At 36.6% G+C, this 20169-nt stretch overlaps 1 protein-coding gene across 4 annotated transcripts in view; it reads left to right on the top strand.

The window, feature by feature from the left end:
* The first annotated feature begins 642 nt into the window (after window positions 1–642).
* The window catches only part of LOC113112552 (vinculin-like), a 34934-nt gene continuing 15407 nt past the window's right edge, over window positions 643–20169 (top strand). For all 4 annotated transcript variants that reach the window (XM_026278229.1, XM_026278227.1, XM_026278228.1 and 1 more), the window contains exons 1-6: window positions 643–968; window positions 6550–6620; window positions 12606–12756; window positions 13646–13754; window positions 14882–15004; window positions 15371–15531. In XM_026278229.1, the coding sequence (XP_026134014.1) occupies window positions 801–968; window positions 6550–6620; window positions 12606–12756; window positions 13646–13754; window positions 14882–15004; window positions 15371–15531 (783 nt within the window). In that variant the 5' untranslated portion in view covers window positions 643–800. The remainder of the gene's footprint in view (window positions 969–6549; window positions 6621–12605; window positions 12757–13645; window positions 13755–14881; window positions 15005–15370; window positions 15532–20169) is intronic.

Raw genomic sequence — 20169 nt, 5'->3', positions numbered from 1 at the left:
GGTCACCATACTTGGCTGAATGTCACGTCACTTTCACTTTTTTTTGTCACTTTTCACTAAAAATATTTCACATAAAAAAATTCACAGTTTTGGTAAGTTTAAGAGAAACTTTTGAACGGTTGTGTTCAATAAAAACCTAGATTTAAAAGTAGCCTATATATTTAAGACTATATTACTGTAAAAAGTCATTTACCGGGCACGTGAACTTCTGGACATTGTGTGCTGCTCATCAGGATTATCTTCTAAAACTAAGATTAATCAATTATCCACCTACACATTTCGTTCATTCACGCAGAAATGATCACATGAAGAAGACATCAGCAGATGATCCGAATTAAACGCCTCAGCCTGAATCCAGACATGCCTGTCAGTTACTTTGCTGCCATTTTACTAACATCATTACCTATCATTAAATCAAATGTAATCCGCTGAATCCTCATCCAATCCGAAGCATTCCCTTTTTGGCTACAGTCTGCATGACGTAGTCAGGGAAGCTCTTATCACAGGTAGGGTGGGGGGGAAGAGAGTGGAAACAGAGAACAGTGTCAGCGCGCACCAATCAAATGCTCCGCCTGGCGTGAAACCTTTGCGCTGATTGGTTGACGAGCCCTGGCTCTTTTAAGCCGCGCGTTCTCTCGTACTTTGGTTATCCACAAGAAGGCGTCGGCCGTTGGGGAGGTGTTTCGGGATTTCTCTGCATGAGTGGAATATACCCTGGAATAGACATTACAGGGGAAAACGCTCCACAGTGCGAACTCGTGCCTTTTTCTCACTTGTGTTGAGGATATTTAGATTTCAGGATGCCAGTTTTCCACACCAAGACGATAGAGAGTATCCTGGAGCCGGTGGCTCAGCAGATATCCCACTTGGTTATCATGCATGAGGAGGGCGAAGTTGATGGGAAGGCGATCCCAGATCTCACCAGCCCAGTGGCGGCAGTGCAAGCGGCTGTCAGCAACCTCGTGCGGGTGAGGGTCCTGACATCCATACAGCAGTTTTTTTTTTTTTTTTTTTTTTTTTTTGACTCTTTTAGTTTAACTGTTTTATTTTCTTTATTAAGGCGCTTTTCATTTCGTTAAAACGTCTCCCTTTATAAAAAATTACCATACACAATAGGTACCAAAGTTATTGTTGCTGCCTCATAATATGGTTTTACTTATTATTATTTACTTGTTATTTAGTTTATTTTTAATGACAGTGACTGACAACAAGTATTGCTTTATTTTAGTAACAATGACACTGTGTAGGCTACTTTGGTGGAAATTATTGTTAATCATGGGGTGAAGGGTCATGGTCTGATCAGGTTAATATGTTTCATTAGGAATTGTAAATACCAACAGAGTAAACTGATCATGCTGAGTTTGGCTTCATAATTGCATATTACTTTCTTAGTTTGTGGCTATAGGAAATAATAGTTGATATTAAACACTTGGTCCTGATGGGTCAATGAGGAGATGGTCTGAAGCAGAGCATTTTTTTTCTCATAAAACATAGTTTACACATGGTAAACTAAAGTTCCTACATCTGAAAAGGGTTGTTTTTCTGTTAAAAAGGTTGTATGCAATAGTTGAAAATGAGTGTAGCTAAATTATTTTCAACTTGACGCCCCCAGCAAGAGCAGAGGGATGTTGTAATTAAAGACATGCTGTAAACTTTCCAATTCTGTCAATATTTTAGATGTTCCCTAAATGCATTATCCTGTATAGGAGTAGTTACAGTTTTTTAAGTACAGTAAGTGAACTGGCAGGAAGCAATGATGTTTGCATCATAAAGGTGAAGTGATTTTGGTATAGTGGAGTCTTTATAGGTGGGCTATATTCTTCTCTGTACAAGGAGTTCATGTGTTTAGAAAAGTAAGCTGTTAGTTCCAGGAAACATCAAAAACAGAATCATCAATCCCAGAAACCTCCAAGAGTGTTGTACCATTATTTTCCCAGTGTATCCACAGCAACTAGACAGAACCTTGCTGGTATGTTCTCCTTCCTCTCTGGTCTCAGTAAGGGTGTCTCTATTTGAAGAAAGTTACAACAACAACAGTCTCTTATTGAAGCATTACTTATTTGAAAGAATTAATTTGATTGCTGGCATATATACCGAAAAGTTATAGAATCATGTTTATTGTTTATGAGTTTGATTTAAACATTTCTGATTTGAACAAGCTAACATTTATTCTGGTCTGTTCTGTCATGTGTCCTACAGTATAAGTATTGTAATGCCTTCAGCCATCTGAAACACATTTTTGTTTTAATAAGTATATACCTGTAGTTTAATATTCTATTTTAGAATAGAATATTCTAGAATAATTATATTCTATTCTGAGAGGTCAGAAGGGCTTCCAGTATTAGGCTATTTCTTCTTGTTTATCTGTAACAAGATAATTAACTGCCAGCTGTCATTAAATAAAGTAACGTGAAAAGAATTTTGTGCCGGGAATAAAAAAGGCTTCTAGTCTGGGAAGTAACACGGTCTCACAGTGCATGGCCAGACGGGTGTTTCATGTGCAGGGAAAGTGACTCCCTGCTGGCTTGAGGAAGTCTAAGGTGTCAGCGTCTTCACTGGAGAGGAGACGCACCCCACCCCCCTCATATGTGGCACCTGTTACTGCTGAAGTGTCCAGCACATCAGCCAAGCCTGGAAATCAAGGCTGAGTGAAGAGGCTTTATACATCTCCTCACTCTAAAGACCGGTCTGTATCTTGGAGACTGTTCTATGTTTAGATTGTCAACATTCTCGTAGTCGCTTTGGGATTGTGGTAAGAGATTAGATTATATATACATAGTAGTCAACTAATATGTATATAATGGCAATATAATTGTGACAAATAAAGAATTGAATGTGTAATTGTTTGTTTTAATGGTGACTCTCTCACTAGTTCAAGCTTCTGCAGAATATATGGCCAAGATATAAAAGATACAATCCAGAACCATATTTGGTCTTTGGTAACTCGAACTGATTAATGATCATTGCTGGGTGGAATGAAGCCAGTGAGGAACAGCCAACTAGTTGTACCTGGATATGGACTATTTGAGTTGTTTTATCCCCTTTCTCTGAATGCTTTTTATGGATCTTAACGGAGAAGACGGCAGGGGTCTGGCATGGAGGGGAGTCTCCATCTCTGTCTGTCTGTCTTTTCAGCCAAGTCTGTCACAGTGCTTTGGAAAAGAGCCATTGGCATACTGTCCATGTGCATTTGTAAATGTGTGCTGTTTATGTCATCCATGGCTAAGCTTTTAGATTCCCTTTGGACTGGAGCCAGCAGTAGTGCAGAACTACAGGATATGTGAACTACTGCTGTTGTTTTGATGTCGCATTTAACAGTTAAATGCAGTTATTTAACAGGCAGTGCCTGAAAATAGTCCCCAGCTAGTTTGTAATATCTTTGCGCCTGCTGCACCCATGGTACGGCAGCCAAGCTGCTTGATTATTAGGCTGGAATGAGAGTTTAGTTTCTAGCCATTTTAGCCTAGAAAATCGCAATTTTAAATTTTCCGACAGTTTTAGCACACAATGTAACTACATAAGATTCATGTTTTTTAATAGGTAAAATATAGTAACTCTTTGGTCATTTTTGAGCGAAATGTAAACGGTCTAATCAGATTCAATGATCTATGCTAAGCTAACCTAAAAGTGCTACCGCCAGACCCGGAGATCGGCTGAATAGATCCGAAAATGGTAAAACTCAACTGTTTAACTCTAGGGGGTTGGAAAATGAGCCTATTTTCAAAAAAAGTGGAGTGTTCCTTTAAAGCCAAACTCCTAGTACATTAGTGAATTGCCACTCGCAGGGAAAACTCCCTTAGTGATAAAATGATTGTGTGAGACGAGGTGATGCCCTTTGAAATGTGTTAAACTGAAGTAAATTCTAGCCATGGATACAGATCTGTCATAGTTAGACCCACACTGAGGACACAAGCAGAAACTACTTTGCAGTTTACTTCCCCCAGCTCCCATAATCCCTCAAGTACTTTAAACAGGCATATTGTTTTTAAAGCAAGTCTTCCATTTAACTAAATCCAGCCTTAGAGAATATATGTTGAGTGGCAAAATAAATGCCTGTGTGAGTTTATCTGTGATGGTTGATCGATCTCTGTATCGACCACTGGAAAACCAATATGTAGAATATAACATTTGATTTATAAACAATACTCAAAAGTTTGGGGTTTGTGAGATGTTCTTTTTTATGTGTTGCTGTTTGAAATAAATCTCTTATGCTCACAACTCAAAACATGACTCAATGGAGGTCTTAGTTACTTTGCACTTAATGTATGTTTAATGTATGTTTTGGGAAATTGGGCTTGATGTAATCATCCACAATAAATAACAAGTTCTTTAAGTGTAACCTCTTCAGTCCTGTTTGCTGAAATTGTCTGAATTGTCCTTAATGATATCTGACAGGCGGGAGCAGGAGCAGCTGCTGACCCGGGCTGCTCTCTCAAAACCCATTATCACAGCAAGAATGCACCTGAGATCAAAGAGCCTTTTAGTGAAGCTACAGTTGCTAGAAATACTCTACATTAAATATGCATCAAAAGTGCATAATCAATGCTCTGATCCCTTTTGAGTCTGTCTTTCTGTTACCCATATGCTTTGTTTGACACCATGAAAAGTGCCAAATGTGGTAATTTGAGGGGCCTTTTATCAACCTTTTATGGATCTGTCAGAGTGTGTGCAAGAGTTTCCCTTTAAAGGAGTCTTAAGTCTTTGCAGAGGTTGTGGGAATGAATGCGAGACACTTCAGAGTTCGAGCGTAAACAGTCAACAGATGACAGAGTGCTGTGACAGTGCAGGAGCCTTGTTATATAAACAGCCATCATCATGGAGAGAGAATGCAGTCGCACCCGCTCCGCTTTCACACACATATGAACTTTAGAGGAATATCTTATAGTGGGCTCTTATTTACCATCATTTCTTCTTGCCCCAGACCAGGACACTGAACTAAGAATAACTGTGTTGAATGTGGTTGCAGGTTCAGTATCTGAAGAGAAGCTTAAGGTGGAGGCCCCACTAAGATGAGCGTTTCAATGTATCAGGTGCCAATAGACACTAATAAGCCTCAGATACATAGAAAATAATAAGTGTAAGTGTTCAACTCTCTGACCACATGACAGTTTGACTGTATTTAAAAAGTTTTTTTGGAAGGGTACATCATGTTTATCCAGAACTGCAATGAAAGGGTTTTTCATTCTGTGCAATACATCTAACTGTACCAAACAGGCCGTGCAGCATCCTTCACAGTGTGCACAGGGTTGATGTTTGTGACTGGCTGCTGTGTGTGCATATGAGATCTCTGTTCTCACTTTATCCCAGCAGTTTACCAAGTTAGCCTTATTTATGGGTCCCCTTCACCCATTTAGATTAGAACTCAGTAAAAGAGCGTTCTGGACTACAAAAGCACCATCCTCCATTCACAGCTGCCTGCTTTGGTCCTTAGCAGGTCATCGGCTGTGAATCAATGCACTCTATTATTTACTACTTGCGTTTGTTTGTTTGGCCTGTTTCTCATTGTTATTCCTTGTTATTTTCACCCATGCAATCAAATAAAAGTGCTATATGTATGTATATATATATATGTATATATGTGTATATATTATTTCCAAATGTTACCTCATGAAAAGCTTAATGGAAGCTTAAAAATCTTCTTCAAATATGATTCCGAGATGGAGGAGAGAAATGAATGTGACCGCCTCAGTGTAAAAAAGAGCAGGCGGGAAGTGGCCATGTGCATGTGGAGATAACAAACATCTCTCTGTTACGCTGCTATCTCTGCATTAGTGGACTCTAAAAAAGGACACTGTAATGTCATTCCTGAAGTCCAGTGAGAGGGCAAATAGACCATGTGCATGGGAGCAAAGTGTGTGTGGTCTGATATCTTGTCACCTCAGGGTTATGTTTTTAAAATCAAACAGTGGTTTTGCTGTGATGTAAGAGAGAATTGGGACACTTTTCTTTGCTTGGACACACTGAAAATGTTCAGATTAATGGTTGATGGGTGATTATAGCTAAAGAAAATCTCTGTTTTTGTCTGATGCATCATGCAAATAAAGCAATGACTCAGTGACAGGTTTTGAATCGATGAAACTGACCATTTGAACTGATTTATGTTGTTTAATTAAATAAAGCATTGGATCAAAAAAAGAGTTTAATAACATGGTGTTTTGTTTAGTTTGCAGATGTGTTGATTGCATCTTCGTCTTCCAATGTGTTCATTCTGGAAATACTAAATAACTGGGTGTGATAATGGCAGATGAGCAGAATGGGTTGTTGTTTCAGACTGGACAGTTGGAAGTATTGGCAGCATCCCAGACAGCGAGTTGTAGATCAGCCTAAGGGCTCATCCAAGACACACAGGCCCTTATTGTGTCCAGACACTCAGAGCGACTCCATTCACAAGCTGTGTCAATCTGGTCTGCCTAAGGGCTGAAGCTTTTCCTAATGAGTGTGTATAACCTTTTTGAGTGGCAGCTGGTGTCATAAAAATAGAAATGCATTTAATGGTCTCATTAAATGGTCTTCATCTTGTAAACCAGCTTGTCTTACATGTGTTGTCAGGTGGGGAAGGAGACGGTTCAAACCACAGAAGACAAGATTATGAAGAGAGACATGCCTCCGGCCTTCATTAAGTAAGATCTATGCTTCCTGTATCTCTCCAGGCGCTTGTCATGTGAACACACATTAGTTCTAATCACACTGAACACATATGTGCCCATTGCACAGGCTACACTCACAACCCTCTACATTATGAGTGAATCACTCGCATATGCAAACAAATCTTCACTCTGGGTGACTAAATGATGTCTAATATTAGCAAATGGATAATAAATTCTCAGATTTAACTCGCCATTGCTTGAGTTGGATAAGTTTGGCACATACAGATTTTCAAGCTCTGTCACGCGATACAGTATGTGCTGTTTTTCAGTTCATCTGAATGGATGTGCAACGCACCTGTATTTGACATACTGTACTGTAAACTCCAGTGTGAAGGCGCATGACTCGCCGTCGCTTTGTCTCACATACACGCATCTGTTTTGATTTCAGCAAATCAGTTCGAGAGAAAGCACAAAACCTGATTAATTTTCATGAACCCAGCAGCTCAGTAATCCTTAGTAATCCTTAGTGTGTTTTATAGTTCTTATTAGTAGAATTTGTATCATTATTATCTTATCAGTATTTTTGTTAGCACCCCCAAAATTTGTATTTTTTTTTACATTTTTTTACAAAAACACTGAATGACCACCACCATTCCAGTTAAAATGTTCAGTTAAAATGACTAATATGCGTTCAAACATGGTGATCCAGTTTATTTCTATTACTAAAGTTCTATTATTAAATAATACATGATTATAATGCTTGACTGACTGATGTTAAGAGTGTACTTTCAGATAGATTCAGTCTGGCGAGTAAACCAAACTATGTACTAGCCAATGGCGATTCAGTTGCTAATGAGGGTTGCAGGATGAACAAAGTATGTGCCTTTACCTTGTAAAGAGAAGTTTAAAGTGATGATAGATTGTCAAAACTGATTTTAGATGCCTACAAAGCCTAATGTCAGAGTTTGAGGTCTTTGATGTATTGAAATAATGTACAGAGTAATGGAGGTTAAATAAGGTCTTGCAGGTGCGATTGCCTGAGTTTGGCTGAGTCATCCGCTCACTGCTGAAGCTTGGGGGTTGTTTTCCACAGAGCTTACGATGCATTATTGATAAGTCTACGCAAAAACTATATGACTGCTCTCCCCAGTCCCCCCGGCTTTGTGAAGTGATGTCTTGGCAGCAGATGCAGATGGAGCAGTTAGTATTGAATCTGTTTAATATTGATGCACACTGTCTGTTTGTTTCTCTTTCTCCATCTTTTTCATCACTCTCTCAGAGGCGCTAAGTCAGAAAGTCACAGAGAACTTGTTCCTCCCTTGTTCCTCAAACCTTAAAACAGTCCAGAAAACAGCAAAAGTCATTTTTTTAAAATGCTTTTTTGACAAGGAATGTGAGGAGATGACTAGCAACGAGAGAAGAGGAGGTAACTGGGTTAAGACATTATTTTCTACATTATATATTAAATCTATTTATGTATAATTATTATCTGTTAAATTTGCATAAAAATTAAATATGTCTGTGTGTATATATATATATATATATATATATATATATATATATATATATATATTGTAAGTGAAGCGATGGCAAAAAATTATGGAGAGAAAAGGAGAGAACTGGATTAAGAAAAACTATTTTATATATTATATGTCTTGTTTTTATATTATATGTAATGAAATATAATATTCTAATGTACAGTATATTTAAGTTGTATAAAATAATTCATTTAATAATTTATATATATATATATATATATATATATATATATATATATATATATATATATATATATATATATATATATATATATATATATATAATATACACACACAGTGCCCTCCATAAGTTTTATAACAGTAAAAACATAATTGCTTACTCTGCTGTGGAGTCAAGACATTCGCAAATATGATTAAAGGATGAATAGGACATGACAAAACTACAGAATGTCACATTTTATTATTAGGTCTTTCGTTACATACATGTTTTACTAAATAAAAAAGGACAGCACTTTTAGAGTTCATCCCACTATTCGATGTTATCATAAGGATTGTAACAGTTGAATTTAAGGCAGATGTAAAAGATTAAAATCTAATATTTAGTTGCAGATCACTTGCATGCAATCAGAGCAGTGAGTCTGCAACCCATAGACATCAGCAGACTCTTGGTCTTATGCTTTGAAATGCTTTTCTTCAGCCTTTAATGCAGCCAATTCCAACTGTTGCTTGTTTGGGGGAGTTTTTGTCTTTAGTGTCCTCTTCAGCTGGTGGAATTAATGTTCAATCGGATTTCAATCTGGAGATTGATTTGGCCAATCTAAGACTTTACATTTCTTTGCCCCGATAAAGTCTTTGACTGAACCGGCAGGGTGTTTTGGGTCATTTTCCTTTCTAAAACGTTTGGTGTCATTTTCTTGAATATTGGTAGTCAAGATGATTTTGTACCCTTCCAAATTTATTCGGCTACTGCCATCATACATTAAGTTATCATTAAAATGAAGTGGTCCTGTTCTAGAGACAGCCATGCATGCCCATGCCATGATACCACCTCCACCAAGCTTTACAGATGAGGTTGTATGCTTAGGATCATTTTGCAGTTCCCTTTTTTCTCCACACTTTTGTTTCCAGTCACTTAAATAAAGGTTCATCTTTGTCTCATCAGTCCATCAACTCAGTTCCAAAACGCTAGTGGCTCACATTTGTGAAGAATCTTTACTTTGTATTTTTGGTGCTGATCAGAGGTTTGCATCTTGCTGTGTAGCTTCTGTAATTCTGTGTCAAATTCTCCTTTAGGCTGTAGACTGACAGAGCATCACCCCCGCTTTCTGGAGGTTGTTGGTGATTTTACAGATGTGTATTTTAGGGTTCCTTTTCACAGCTTTTATGATTTGTCTGTCATCAACTACTGTTGTTTTTCTCAGCTGATCAGGTCGTCGTTGGTTGCTGATGTCGCCGGTAGTTTCCAGACTCTTGATTTCTCCATGCCCTTTGTTTTTCCTATAGTCCTAACTGACTTCCTCTTTTCTTTTAGCATCCAAATTGCTTGCTTTTCTTTCAGAGTCAGCGTCCTCGTCTTCATCCTGGTTTGTGTGTGTCATCATCAAATTCAAGACTTAGAATGCAGAAGCAATGGATATAACTGAATTAATGCAACAGGACACAGCTGAACACTTAGATAGACCTGTGAGGCAACTTTTCCAATACTTATGGAAAAGTATTCCATATAAGTATATTTAGTTTTTGCCCCCTTTTTCATGAGCTGAACTCAAACATCTAAGACTTTTTCCTAAGTCCTATTTCTCTCAAACATTAATCACAAATCTGTCTAAATCTGTGTTAGTGAGCACTTCTCCTTTGCTGAGATAATCCATCCACCTCACAGGTGTGGCATATCAAGATGCCGATTAGTGTGCCTTAGGCTGGCCATAATAAAAAAGCCACTCTTAAACATGCCGTTTTACTGTATTGGGGGGTCCGGAAACCAGTCAGTATCTTGTGTGACCACCATTTGCCTCACGCAGTGCAACACATCTCCTTCGCATAGAGTTGATAAGGTTTTTGATTGTGGACTGTGGAATGTTGGTCTGCTCCTCTTCAATGGCTGTGTGAAGTTGCTGGATATTGGCAGGAACTGGAACACGCTGTTGTATACGCCGGTCCAGAGCATCCCAAACATGCTCAATTGGTGACATGTCCGGTGAGTAGGGTTGTGCAAAAAGACAATAGTAGCGTGTATCGACGATAGCAGATGTCTCTGTCAAAGGTCAAGATGATATTAGGCTCATTCTCCTATTAATGTATTAAATTACAATAATTTATATATATTTTTAAATTAGGCAGCCTAATTTGGCTATCAAACTGCCCAGCTATTTCATTTAAGCACCGCACTTCACACACGCAAAGAAGGATTTGAGCCTGTAGTGGGGAAGAAGTCTCCATCTTCAAACAGACGTACATCATCTGCAGATGTAAGGTATTTCATTGCGCTTTAACAACTAATCTAAACAGCCTATATGTGCAATATTTTAGACGAGCCCTCACTAACTAAAGTTTAATGTTATGTTAGAATGCATCTCATTCTTGTTTCTGTGGTGGTGTGTCAGGCTCGTCATGGGGCGCACAGGAGCGATGATGACTGATGCATCAGTTCAATTCAACTTTACTCTAAATATATGAACTTACCTGTTTTCAATACTTTATATTTAACGTGTTCGTTTATGTCCAATATTAGTGTTCAATTGTTGGACTGAAAATGTGAAATCTACTATTGATTTTCACCGTTGATTAATTTTGCAGAACATTTAGACTGATAACTTCCGTGCGCAGATGGGGCAAATTTGTCACAAGACAAGTGATATGACAGTTGCATCCGACTACATATGAACTAGCTGTTTTAAGTACAGTTTTTTTATATTTAACGTTAGTTTATCAGTATGTTTGAAAGTATATTTTTGATAGGCTCTATCTCACACACCTGCATGGTTTAAAACACCAAATAGTTATGCTATGACAAGAACAAAGAGTCTCTCTCTTGCTCCACCCATGCATGATAATATAGTGTATCGTTGATCTCACGGGCTGACTATATGGCGATTTGAAAAATGACCATATTGATCCACAATGTTGACATCAGCAAACCACTCACTCACATGACGCCATACACACTGTCTGCCATCTGCCCTGTACAATGAAAATCGGGATTCATCTGTCAAGAAAACACCTCTCCAAAGTGTCAGATGAAATCAAAAGTGAGCATTTGCCTACTTACGAAGATGAACTGCAATCAGGTCAAGACCCCAATGAGGACGATGAGCATGCAGATGAGCTTCCCTAAGACTTTAAGGTTTCTTTGGAGATGGTTTATGGTAGAGAAATTAACATTCAATTCACGGGCAACAGCTCTGTTGGACATTCCTACAGTCAATCGCACGCTCCCTCAAAACTTACGACATCTGTGGCATTATGCGGTGTGATAAAACTGCACATTTTAGAGTGGCCCTTTATTGTGGCCAGCCTAAGGCACACCTGCGTAATAATCATGCTGTCTAATCAGCATCTTGATATGCTACCTCTGTGAGGTGGATGGATTATCTCAGCAAAGGAGAAGTGCTTACTAACACAGATTTAGACAGATCTGTGAAAAATATTTGAGAGTAATAGGCCTTCTGCGTACATAGAAAAAGTCTTAGATGTTTGAGTTCAGCTCATGAAAAATGGGGGCAAAAATAAAAGTGTTGCGTTTATAATTTTGTTCAGTGTGTATGTATATATATATATATATATATATATATATATATATATATATATATATATATATATATATATATAAACAAATTTAGGTAAAATTTAGAAGAAATATTTACAAGATTAAATTAATACAAGATTAATTTAAAAATTATTTTTATTGCTCATAGTCAATTATAATAAGGTTTTAGTTTGCATTTACACCATTTGTCCTGCAGGCATGAATTATAACTCAAATTATAATTGTGCTGTATATCAAGGAGAAGGTGTGCTGTTACCTTTCAAAGTGATGAGACTTGATCAGTCTTGGTGGAAGATAAAGTGTTGGTATCTGTATTAATCTGCATCTATTTGAAATGGCTGGGCAGATAGGCTTAGTTGAAGACAGCAAAAGTCTTAGCTGATTTGGCACCATAAACACAAGCTGGCACAGGGTTTATCAATCAGCACACATGTGGTTGGTGTCAGGAGATGTGAACCTCTCTGTAAATAGGCTGTGTTGTAAGCACTGACACTGCTGCTCTCATTCTGGAAATTGAGTGTCATCTTGATTTGTGATTTAGTGGGCCATTGATTTAATTGCAGTTAAATCAATTAGTAATGTCACCTTCAATTTAAATCAACTGTATAGTTTTTCTTTTTGCACTGAATATTGCATTTATTTGAACATTTTTAATAGTGCAAGCCATTACATATTTGTATAGATTTATACAGTATGAGTTAGTATAAAAGGTTCAGTAGTTAGTGAGTCATGATGTTTTTCTTTGTTTCTCAGGGTGGAAAATGCCTGTGCTAAGCTGGTGGAAGCCGCTCAGATGCTGAGGACAGACCCCTACTCAGTCCCGGCCCGTGATTACCTCATCGATGGCTCACGGGGCATCCTGTCAGGCACTTCAGACCTGCTTCTGACCTTTGACGAGGCAGAGGTATGAATGGGAATGGGGGCTATATCTTGATGATGAAGTCAAGGATTTCAATAAAAATAATTGAGATTAATGATTTGTTTTATTCACGTCACTTACAGTGTAGCCTTAGCCTGATACACATTCAAAAGAAGCTCAGTATTCAGCAAGGTGCACTGGCTTTTATTCCGGCCTATCAACATTAAACACATAGTCCCTTATCATGCGTTGTGATTTGCTTTCTTAATGTGCCATGCTCCACGTATCCAGCCTTCCCTGTGAGCACATGATCTGAGGGAGCCACCTCACACACAGTGTGTCTTCTATCAGCAAGCGTTAGTTTGAAAGTTCCTGCTTCTGTGGGTCACAAGATTTCTCATCACAAGACAAGACATGAACCCAGCAGCACAGTGGAAATGGGCTTGTAATATGTATTCAAAACCAAATATGATCCTTAAAACTAGTGAGAACACATGCAGATTTACTACCAATGACTGCTATACTATTATACAATAATTAAAAAATTATATTCTAACAGGTACATCTACCGGCAAGATATTAGATCATCGGTTTGTGGTGAAAGCTTACTCTGAGCTATGTTAATAGTACTGCTATCATCTTTCTCAAGGTGCTGTGTTGTTCACAGGGCACTGAGTAAGCATGATGTTATGATACTTTATCTTGTGGGTCTGTCTGTTTGTGGCAGAGACCTGCAGAATAAAACATTAGTCCACTGGGATCCCTGTTGCACAAATAGTAGAGCATGGTGCTTGCAACGTAAAGGTTAATTCCCAGGAAATACTGATGAATTATGTAGCTTCAGTCCACTGTAAGTTGCTCCTGCCAAATGAAATGCAAATGGTCCTTTGTGTCTTTTTATATTGTATCATTCATATTTTTGTGTCTTTTTAAGGTGCGTAAAATTATCCGTGTTTGTAAAGGCATCCTGGAATACCTGACCGTTGCAGAGGTTGTGGAAACCATGGAGGACTTGATCACTTATACTAAAAACCTCGGACCAGGTACATCTGATAAATGCTTTTACTTCTGTTATTTCTTTTTGAAGAGGTTTCTTTTTATTTTTTTTTTATTTTTTATTATTTAAAGTTGACACTTGACATCTGGCTTTTGCAAGTGGAGAGTTGGCAGAGACTTTCTGAATGGAATTCATTGTTATTATGGCTGAACTATTATTTTCAGATGCTTTTGTAACTTTGTTTGTTTTTTAGAGATTCATCTCTTTGAATTATGGTATGACCATGAAAACTGATTATTTGTTACTTGTCTCCTCTTCAACTGTTTTTATTAGCTGGTAGGTTGTTTTTGAAGGAAGAATTTTTGTTCAAGTGAGGCATTTTCAGTTTCTAGTAGCCTTGATCAGGCTCTTTTCCTCACTTTTATTTGCACTTTATGTATGGCATACGCTATTAAAAAAAAATATTATTATTTTTTTAACAATGTACATTAAAAAAAAAAAAACTATCACAGTTTTCACTAAAATATTAAAATATTAGTTCACTCTTGAATCAAAATTTCCTTTTAATTTACTCATCCCCATGTCATCCAAGATGTTCATGTCACTCTTTCTTCAGTTGAAAAGAAATTACGTTTTCTTTTTAGGAAAAAGTCCAGCGAAGCATTTAACCACAAATGCTGATCTTGCACTAACTCTGCAATGCGTGTCTATGACTTCACCATTATGTAATCACGTTTGAAAGGTCACGCGCTTAGTCTCAGGAATGAATTACATTTGAAAATAAATAAAAAATGGGAAACAATTATTTTAAGTTGTAATAATATTTCACAATATGATTGTTTTTTGTTTTTTTTATTAAATCAAATAAATGCAGCCTAAGTGAGCATATGAGACGTTTTCAAAGACATTTAAAAATCTTACTGACCCCAAACGTTTGAAAACTATATTTTTAGATTTTGATGTTGGATATACATGTATTAACTTATATTGGATGTTCAGTTGTTCATGCATAATTTTTACATAGATTACCCATGTTGTCATCACGTTCACTTAAAGTTAATCTTTAAAAATCTAATATAATTACACTGTTAAATGTAATCTTTGTCAAATCACAAAGTGAACATCAATTTTTGACCTCTACATCATCACTTTATTGACGTATGAATTTGTTAGGAATGACGAAAATGGCAAAGATGATTGACGAGCGGCAACAGGAGCTGACACACCAGGAGCACCGTGTGATGCTGGTCACCTCCATGAACACAGTGAAGGAACTGCTGCCCGTGCTTATATCAGGTGAACTGCTGTGTGTGTGTGTGTGTGTGTGTGTGTGTGTGTGGTCTCAGTGTGCCAGCTTGTTGATATGGCAACACTGATAATTGAAGCCATTTAACCGCCTTGTGGGGAAGGATAGATTTTTCCCTTCATTCATTTGGCTTTCTGCTGTTGGCTCAGTAATAAAGAGCCAGGTTGATTGCAGCTTATCTGCACACGCGAAAAGCAGAAAGGCTTTTAATGTTGATGTTTGCAAATATGTCTACTAATATGGTGACAATTAGTAGCCTGATTTTAAACCACACTCTCATCTTCATCTGTACAACAGTCTTTAGATAAAAGAAAAGGGAGGACTAACAAAACTGTTTGTTTTTGGATACCCATCAGCCATTAAAATCTTTGTGACAACCAAGTGCATCAAGAGTCATGGTGTGGAGGAGGCCTTGAAGAACAGAAACTACACGTTTGAGAAGATGAGCGCCGAGATCAACGAAATAATCAGAGTGCTGCAACTCACTTCATGGGATGAGGATGCCTGGGCCAACAAAGTATGAGCTTTATCATGTACATACATACATACATACATACATACACACATAGACTCCTTTAGAAAATCCCACCTTAAACAGCTACACTAAGCTATGTAGGCTTCCCTGGGTGAGACAACTACTGTCCTGCAGTCCCTGGGCAAGTTAAGTGAACACACTTAGTGTTATTGTACTGTGTTTACAAAAGACATTGGCAGCGGTGAAGAGAAGTCCAAATCTCACACATTTCGTCCGAGAAATTCACTTCTAGGGATAATGTGTCAATCTTTGTGATTTCTACATTTTAATAAAATAGTTTTTCTTTATTTTATAAGACACTGAAAATAATCTGTAAAGTCTCTGTTGTTGTAGAAATAGCAAAATATCTCAGCACTGATCTTAGCTGCATATGCACACAATGATAATAGTTTTACCAAAATAAGAGGGATCATACCAAATTCATGTTATTTTTTATTTAGTACTGTCTTGAATAAGTTATTTCACATAAAGGACGTTTACATATAATCCACAAGAGAAAATAATAGTTGAATTTATAAAAATGTCATCGTTTAAAATAAGCTTGATGCTTAATGCTGTGTTGTCACCTGGATGAGCCAACTGTTTTTGGTTTTGTTTAGTTATAGTTGTTCTTGTGTCCCTTGTTTGTACTGAACAGTTAAACTGCCCGCTGTTTTTCAGAAATATCCTTCAGGTTCCACAAATTCTTACATTTTTCAGCATATTTAGCATATTTGAACCCTTTTCAACACTGACTGTATGATTTTGAGATCCATCTTTTAACAAGGATGACAACTTAGAGACTCATATGCAACTATTATAAAAGGTTTAAATGCTCACCGATGCTCAAGAAGGAAAAACAATTCATTAAGAACCTGGGGTGTAAACCAAAAAAGATGTGTACATATTCCTTATTTTGCCTAAATATTATATATATCTTTTAATTATTACTGCCCTTCAGAAGTTACAGAAGATACTTACATGTTTCCCCAAAGACAAAATAAGTTAAATTTACCCTGATCCTCAAATCAAAAAAGTTTTGGCCTCCAGGCTCTTAATGCATTTTTTTTATGTACATATTAAAATTTACAGAAATTATACATTGCCACTTCAAAAGTGGGCATTCATTGCTGTGCTCTATTGAGACCTCTTGGTGTATCTTTGTTTTTCTCCCTGAATGATTGTTATACTCCCCTCCTGCTAATGCAATAATCTGTTGCATTTCCCAAAACTGTTCACTGACTATATGACATAAAAACACAGGCCTGATAACCAGCATAGGTGTAAAAACATCACTTATTACTGTACACATAGCATAAATGTTTGACAGTAAGATTAATGATCTACTTGTCAATACTTCATGAAGTCTACTGAACCATTTGATCCCTTGCTAACTGATGACACCCTGCTTGCTGAGCATGCATATTAAATATTTCCTTAAGAAATCACTCTACTCTCAAAATCAGTTTCCTAAGCTTTCCTTTACTTTGCTGTCACCTCTGTTTTTCAGTTTGCCCTGGTATAACTCTGTAAAAATGCCTCTTTCTTTTTGCTCTTTCTTTTCTGTGTTCTTCCATTTTTTTTCCCTTCCCATAGAAGGTAAGCTCCTCTCTCCTGCTCTGTAATGCAACAAACTGCATGCCAGATCATTGTGTTGCTAACAGTATGAGTGTGTTAGTATATACATTCTTGTTTTTCCTACATGATGTTTGATAGAAGCCTTTTTTCTCAGCCTGGCTTGCCATATTATATGCTGTAAACAGTGAATTGCAATTAGAGAGGTTATTTTCAGCCGTGCCGTAGAATGACACCGTGCCATCTCTCACCCTCCACATCCATATTTACTTCAGTCTCATTTCATCCCTCATTTAGACACACTCTCACAGTTAACCACTAACATCTGAACACAAGCTGTCTTTCCAGATTAATATGAATTTATGCTCTATGTCTACCGAGACACAGCTATTCCCACTTTTAAAGATTGAAGTTTGCTTTCATATTCACATATTTCCGGTTGTAATAGGAAATTACGGTGGGATATATTGCACCTGTTTTTATTAAAATATCGGTTAAACTTTAAGGTGTCCTTGTCACAGTGTAATTAATAGTAAGAGCATAGCCTTTGTTTTACCTTTCAGTTTAGCAATTAAAAGTGGTTTAATCTAGAGCTGTGCAATTAATCGATATACAGTTTCAGTTCCAATGGTTATGATATTATAACCTCATTTACAGAAAATGAAAAATAAATCACTCATGTACAGTTTTGGTCATGTGGCCCACTCATAATCATGATTACAATATTGACTTAAATAATCGTGATAATGATTTTTGCCATAACAGAGCAGCCTTGGTTTAGTTGGCACCATTCTCTATATAACAATTTCAAGTTATAGTTGGCCCAAATCTTTCTTGACACTATTTACTCTGTTAGCCAAAGAGAGACAGATGTTGTCATCCAGCTGAATAATGTTTAAGCTTTCCAGTGTCTTATTCTTGAAGAGTAAGTTCATCAGTCTACCTTTTTATATTGTAATTCTCCACAGCTTGAGATATCGGTCATGAGATCAGGCACATAAGAAGAATGCATATTCAAGCAGATTGTTCAAACAGGCTCCATCACGAAATATTGATCTGGTTTAGACATCCTGGCCTATTTCTGAACTCTTTGCTTGTAATACCACATCAAGGGAAATACTAATGCAACATCAAATTCTAAAGCTAGCATTAGGTTCGTTTTTATACATTTTACATAGAAATATATAATGTTAATTTCTTCTGTACACTAACGGTCAGTTTGTGGTTGTTTTTTTGCTTTTATTAGTAGTCTCTGTTCATGAAGGCTTCATTTATTTGAACAAAATTACAATAAATATTGTGACAATAATATTGTGAATTATTATTATTACAATTTAGAATAACTGCATATGTTGTAATCTATTCCTGTGATGGCGAAGCTGAATTTTCAGCATCATTTCTCCAGACTTCAGTGTCACATGATCCTTCTGAAATCATTATAATATGCTGATTCAGTGCTCAAGAGACATTTCCTGTCATTCTCAGTGTTGAAACCAGTCGTGGTGCTTAATGTTTGTGGGGAAACTGTGAAGCATTTTCAGGATTCTTTTATGAGTTGAAAGTTCATATCCTAAGTAAAAGTAAAAAGCAAAAAAAATAAAAAATAAATAAATAAATATGTACTGACCCCAAACATTTGAACTGTTTATAAATGCAGATGCATTTACTACATTGAATGATATTTTTCTGCAATAATATCTGAAGTAAAAAGAACAAAAAAAACCTGAATAACTGCATATAACATTTTTCCCGGCTTGTGAATGAAACCCAACCCTGAGCTGAATCTATCCAAGAATGCACACAAATAGGAAATGACTCATCAACTTAGAAATAATGTGATCTCTCTTGCTAGATGCTGAACAGTTGGCTTGAAAGCGGCAGTTACTGGACAGCAGGAAGGCAAAGCAGGCAGAGGAAATGGATTGGGTGGATAATTCGTTTTAGCTGAGAGAAGACGCATTGATTTATACTTGTGCTTCAGTTCTGCTTTGGGATGACCACAAACTATATTAAGGCTTTTTGATATGGATTCTTGAAAGCTGGCTGACATGTATTTAGCTGCATATTTTAGAGAAATTTTAACATACAGTATTTTACCGTTGAGATTTAGTGTAATATGCAGCAGAATTTCCTGCCCATCTCTCTCTCCTGATTGGATCTGACTGCTGCTTCAGCTGCCTGAGTGTGTCTCCTGCTGGGAAGACCACAAGCACAAAACAAGAGCTCAAGGTCCATTATTGTCTTGTCTTGCTGAGTCAAAGACAACAAACATTTTCAGGTCACTATCTTGAGTGGGGCTTGCCACAGAACTTGTGGCCAGGATGCCTGCTGCACCGAGTCAAAAGAGACAATTCCATGTTTTAAAGATATAAGTAGTAAGACTGAGACCCTCAGGGGCCACAAAACACTACCAGAAGTCAAAATACAAGAAAATGCAAATATATTTGCACTGAAAAAAGAAATGGTATAAAACCCTTTTTTCACTCAGAAATTGTTAGTACATTTCACAAACAAGTAAAAAAAACCATGTAAACCAGTATTGTTTTTGTATCTAGATACTTTTAGTTTGATTAATATTTTGAATAATTACAATTTGTATATTTTCCATTTTCATTTTTAATTTAAAGTTTTAGTAATGGTGTGTTTTTGTCATTTTTAGTTGTTTATATGTCTTTATAGTTTCTATACATTTTTACTTTTATTTATTTATTTTATTTTATTTAATTTAATTTAATTTTATTTTATTTTATTTTATTTTATTTTATTTTATTTTATTTTATTTTATTTTATTTTAGTACATCAAGTTAATTTGAAATTATAAAATGAGACATGTTGCCTTTGGCAACTGGCCAAAATTAAGTTTTTCTTAAAAAAATGTTCATAACATTATGGTTTTAGTTTTAGTTGACTATAATAACCCTGCAAGTAACACAATACATTTAAATTAAATTCAGAAATTAAATTCTAAGTAGAAAAACAGAAACAGTATTTTTTATTTTACCTACTCCAGTAGTCTTTGTTTTATTAAAAAACTTTGTATAATGCACTATGCATGTTTTCAGTTGC

Source organism: Carassius auratus, chromosome 13 (assembly GCF_003368295.1).
Source record: "Carassius auratus strain Wakin chromosome 13, ASM336829v1, whole genome shotgun sequence".
Lineage (NCBI taxonomy): Eukaryota > Metazoa > Chordata > Actinopteri > Cypriniformes > Cyprinidae > Carassius > Carassius auratus.
This window is presented reverse-complemented; position numbering and strand designations above follow the sequence as displayed.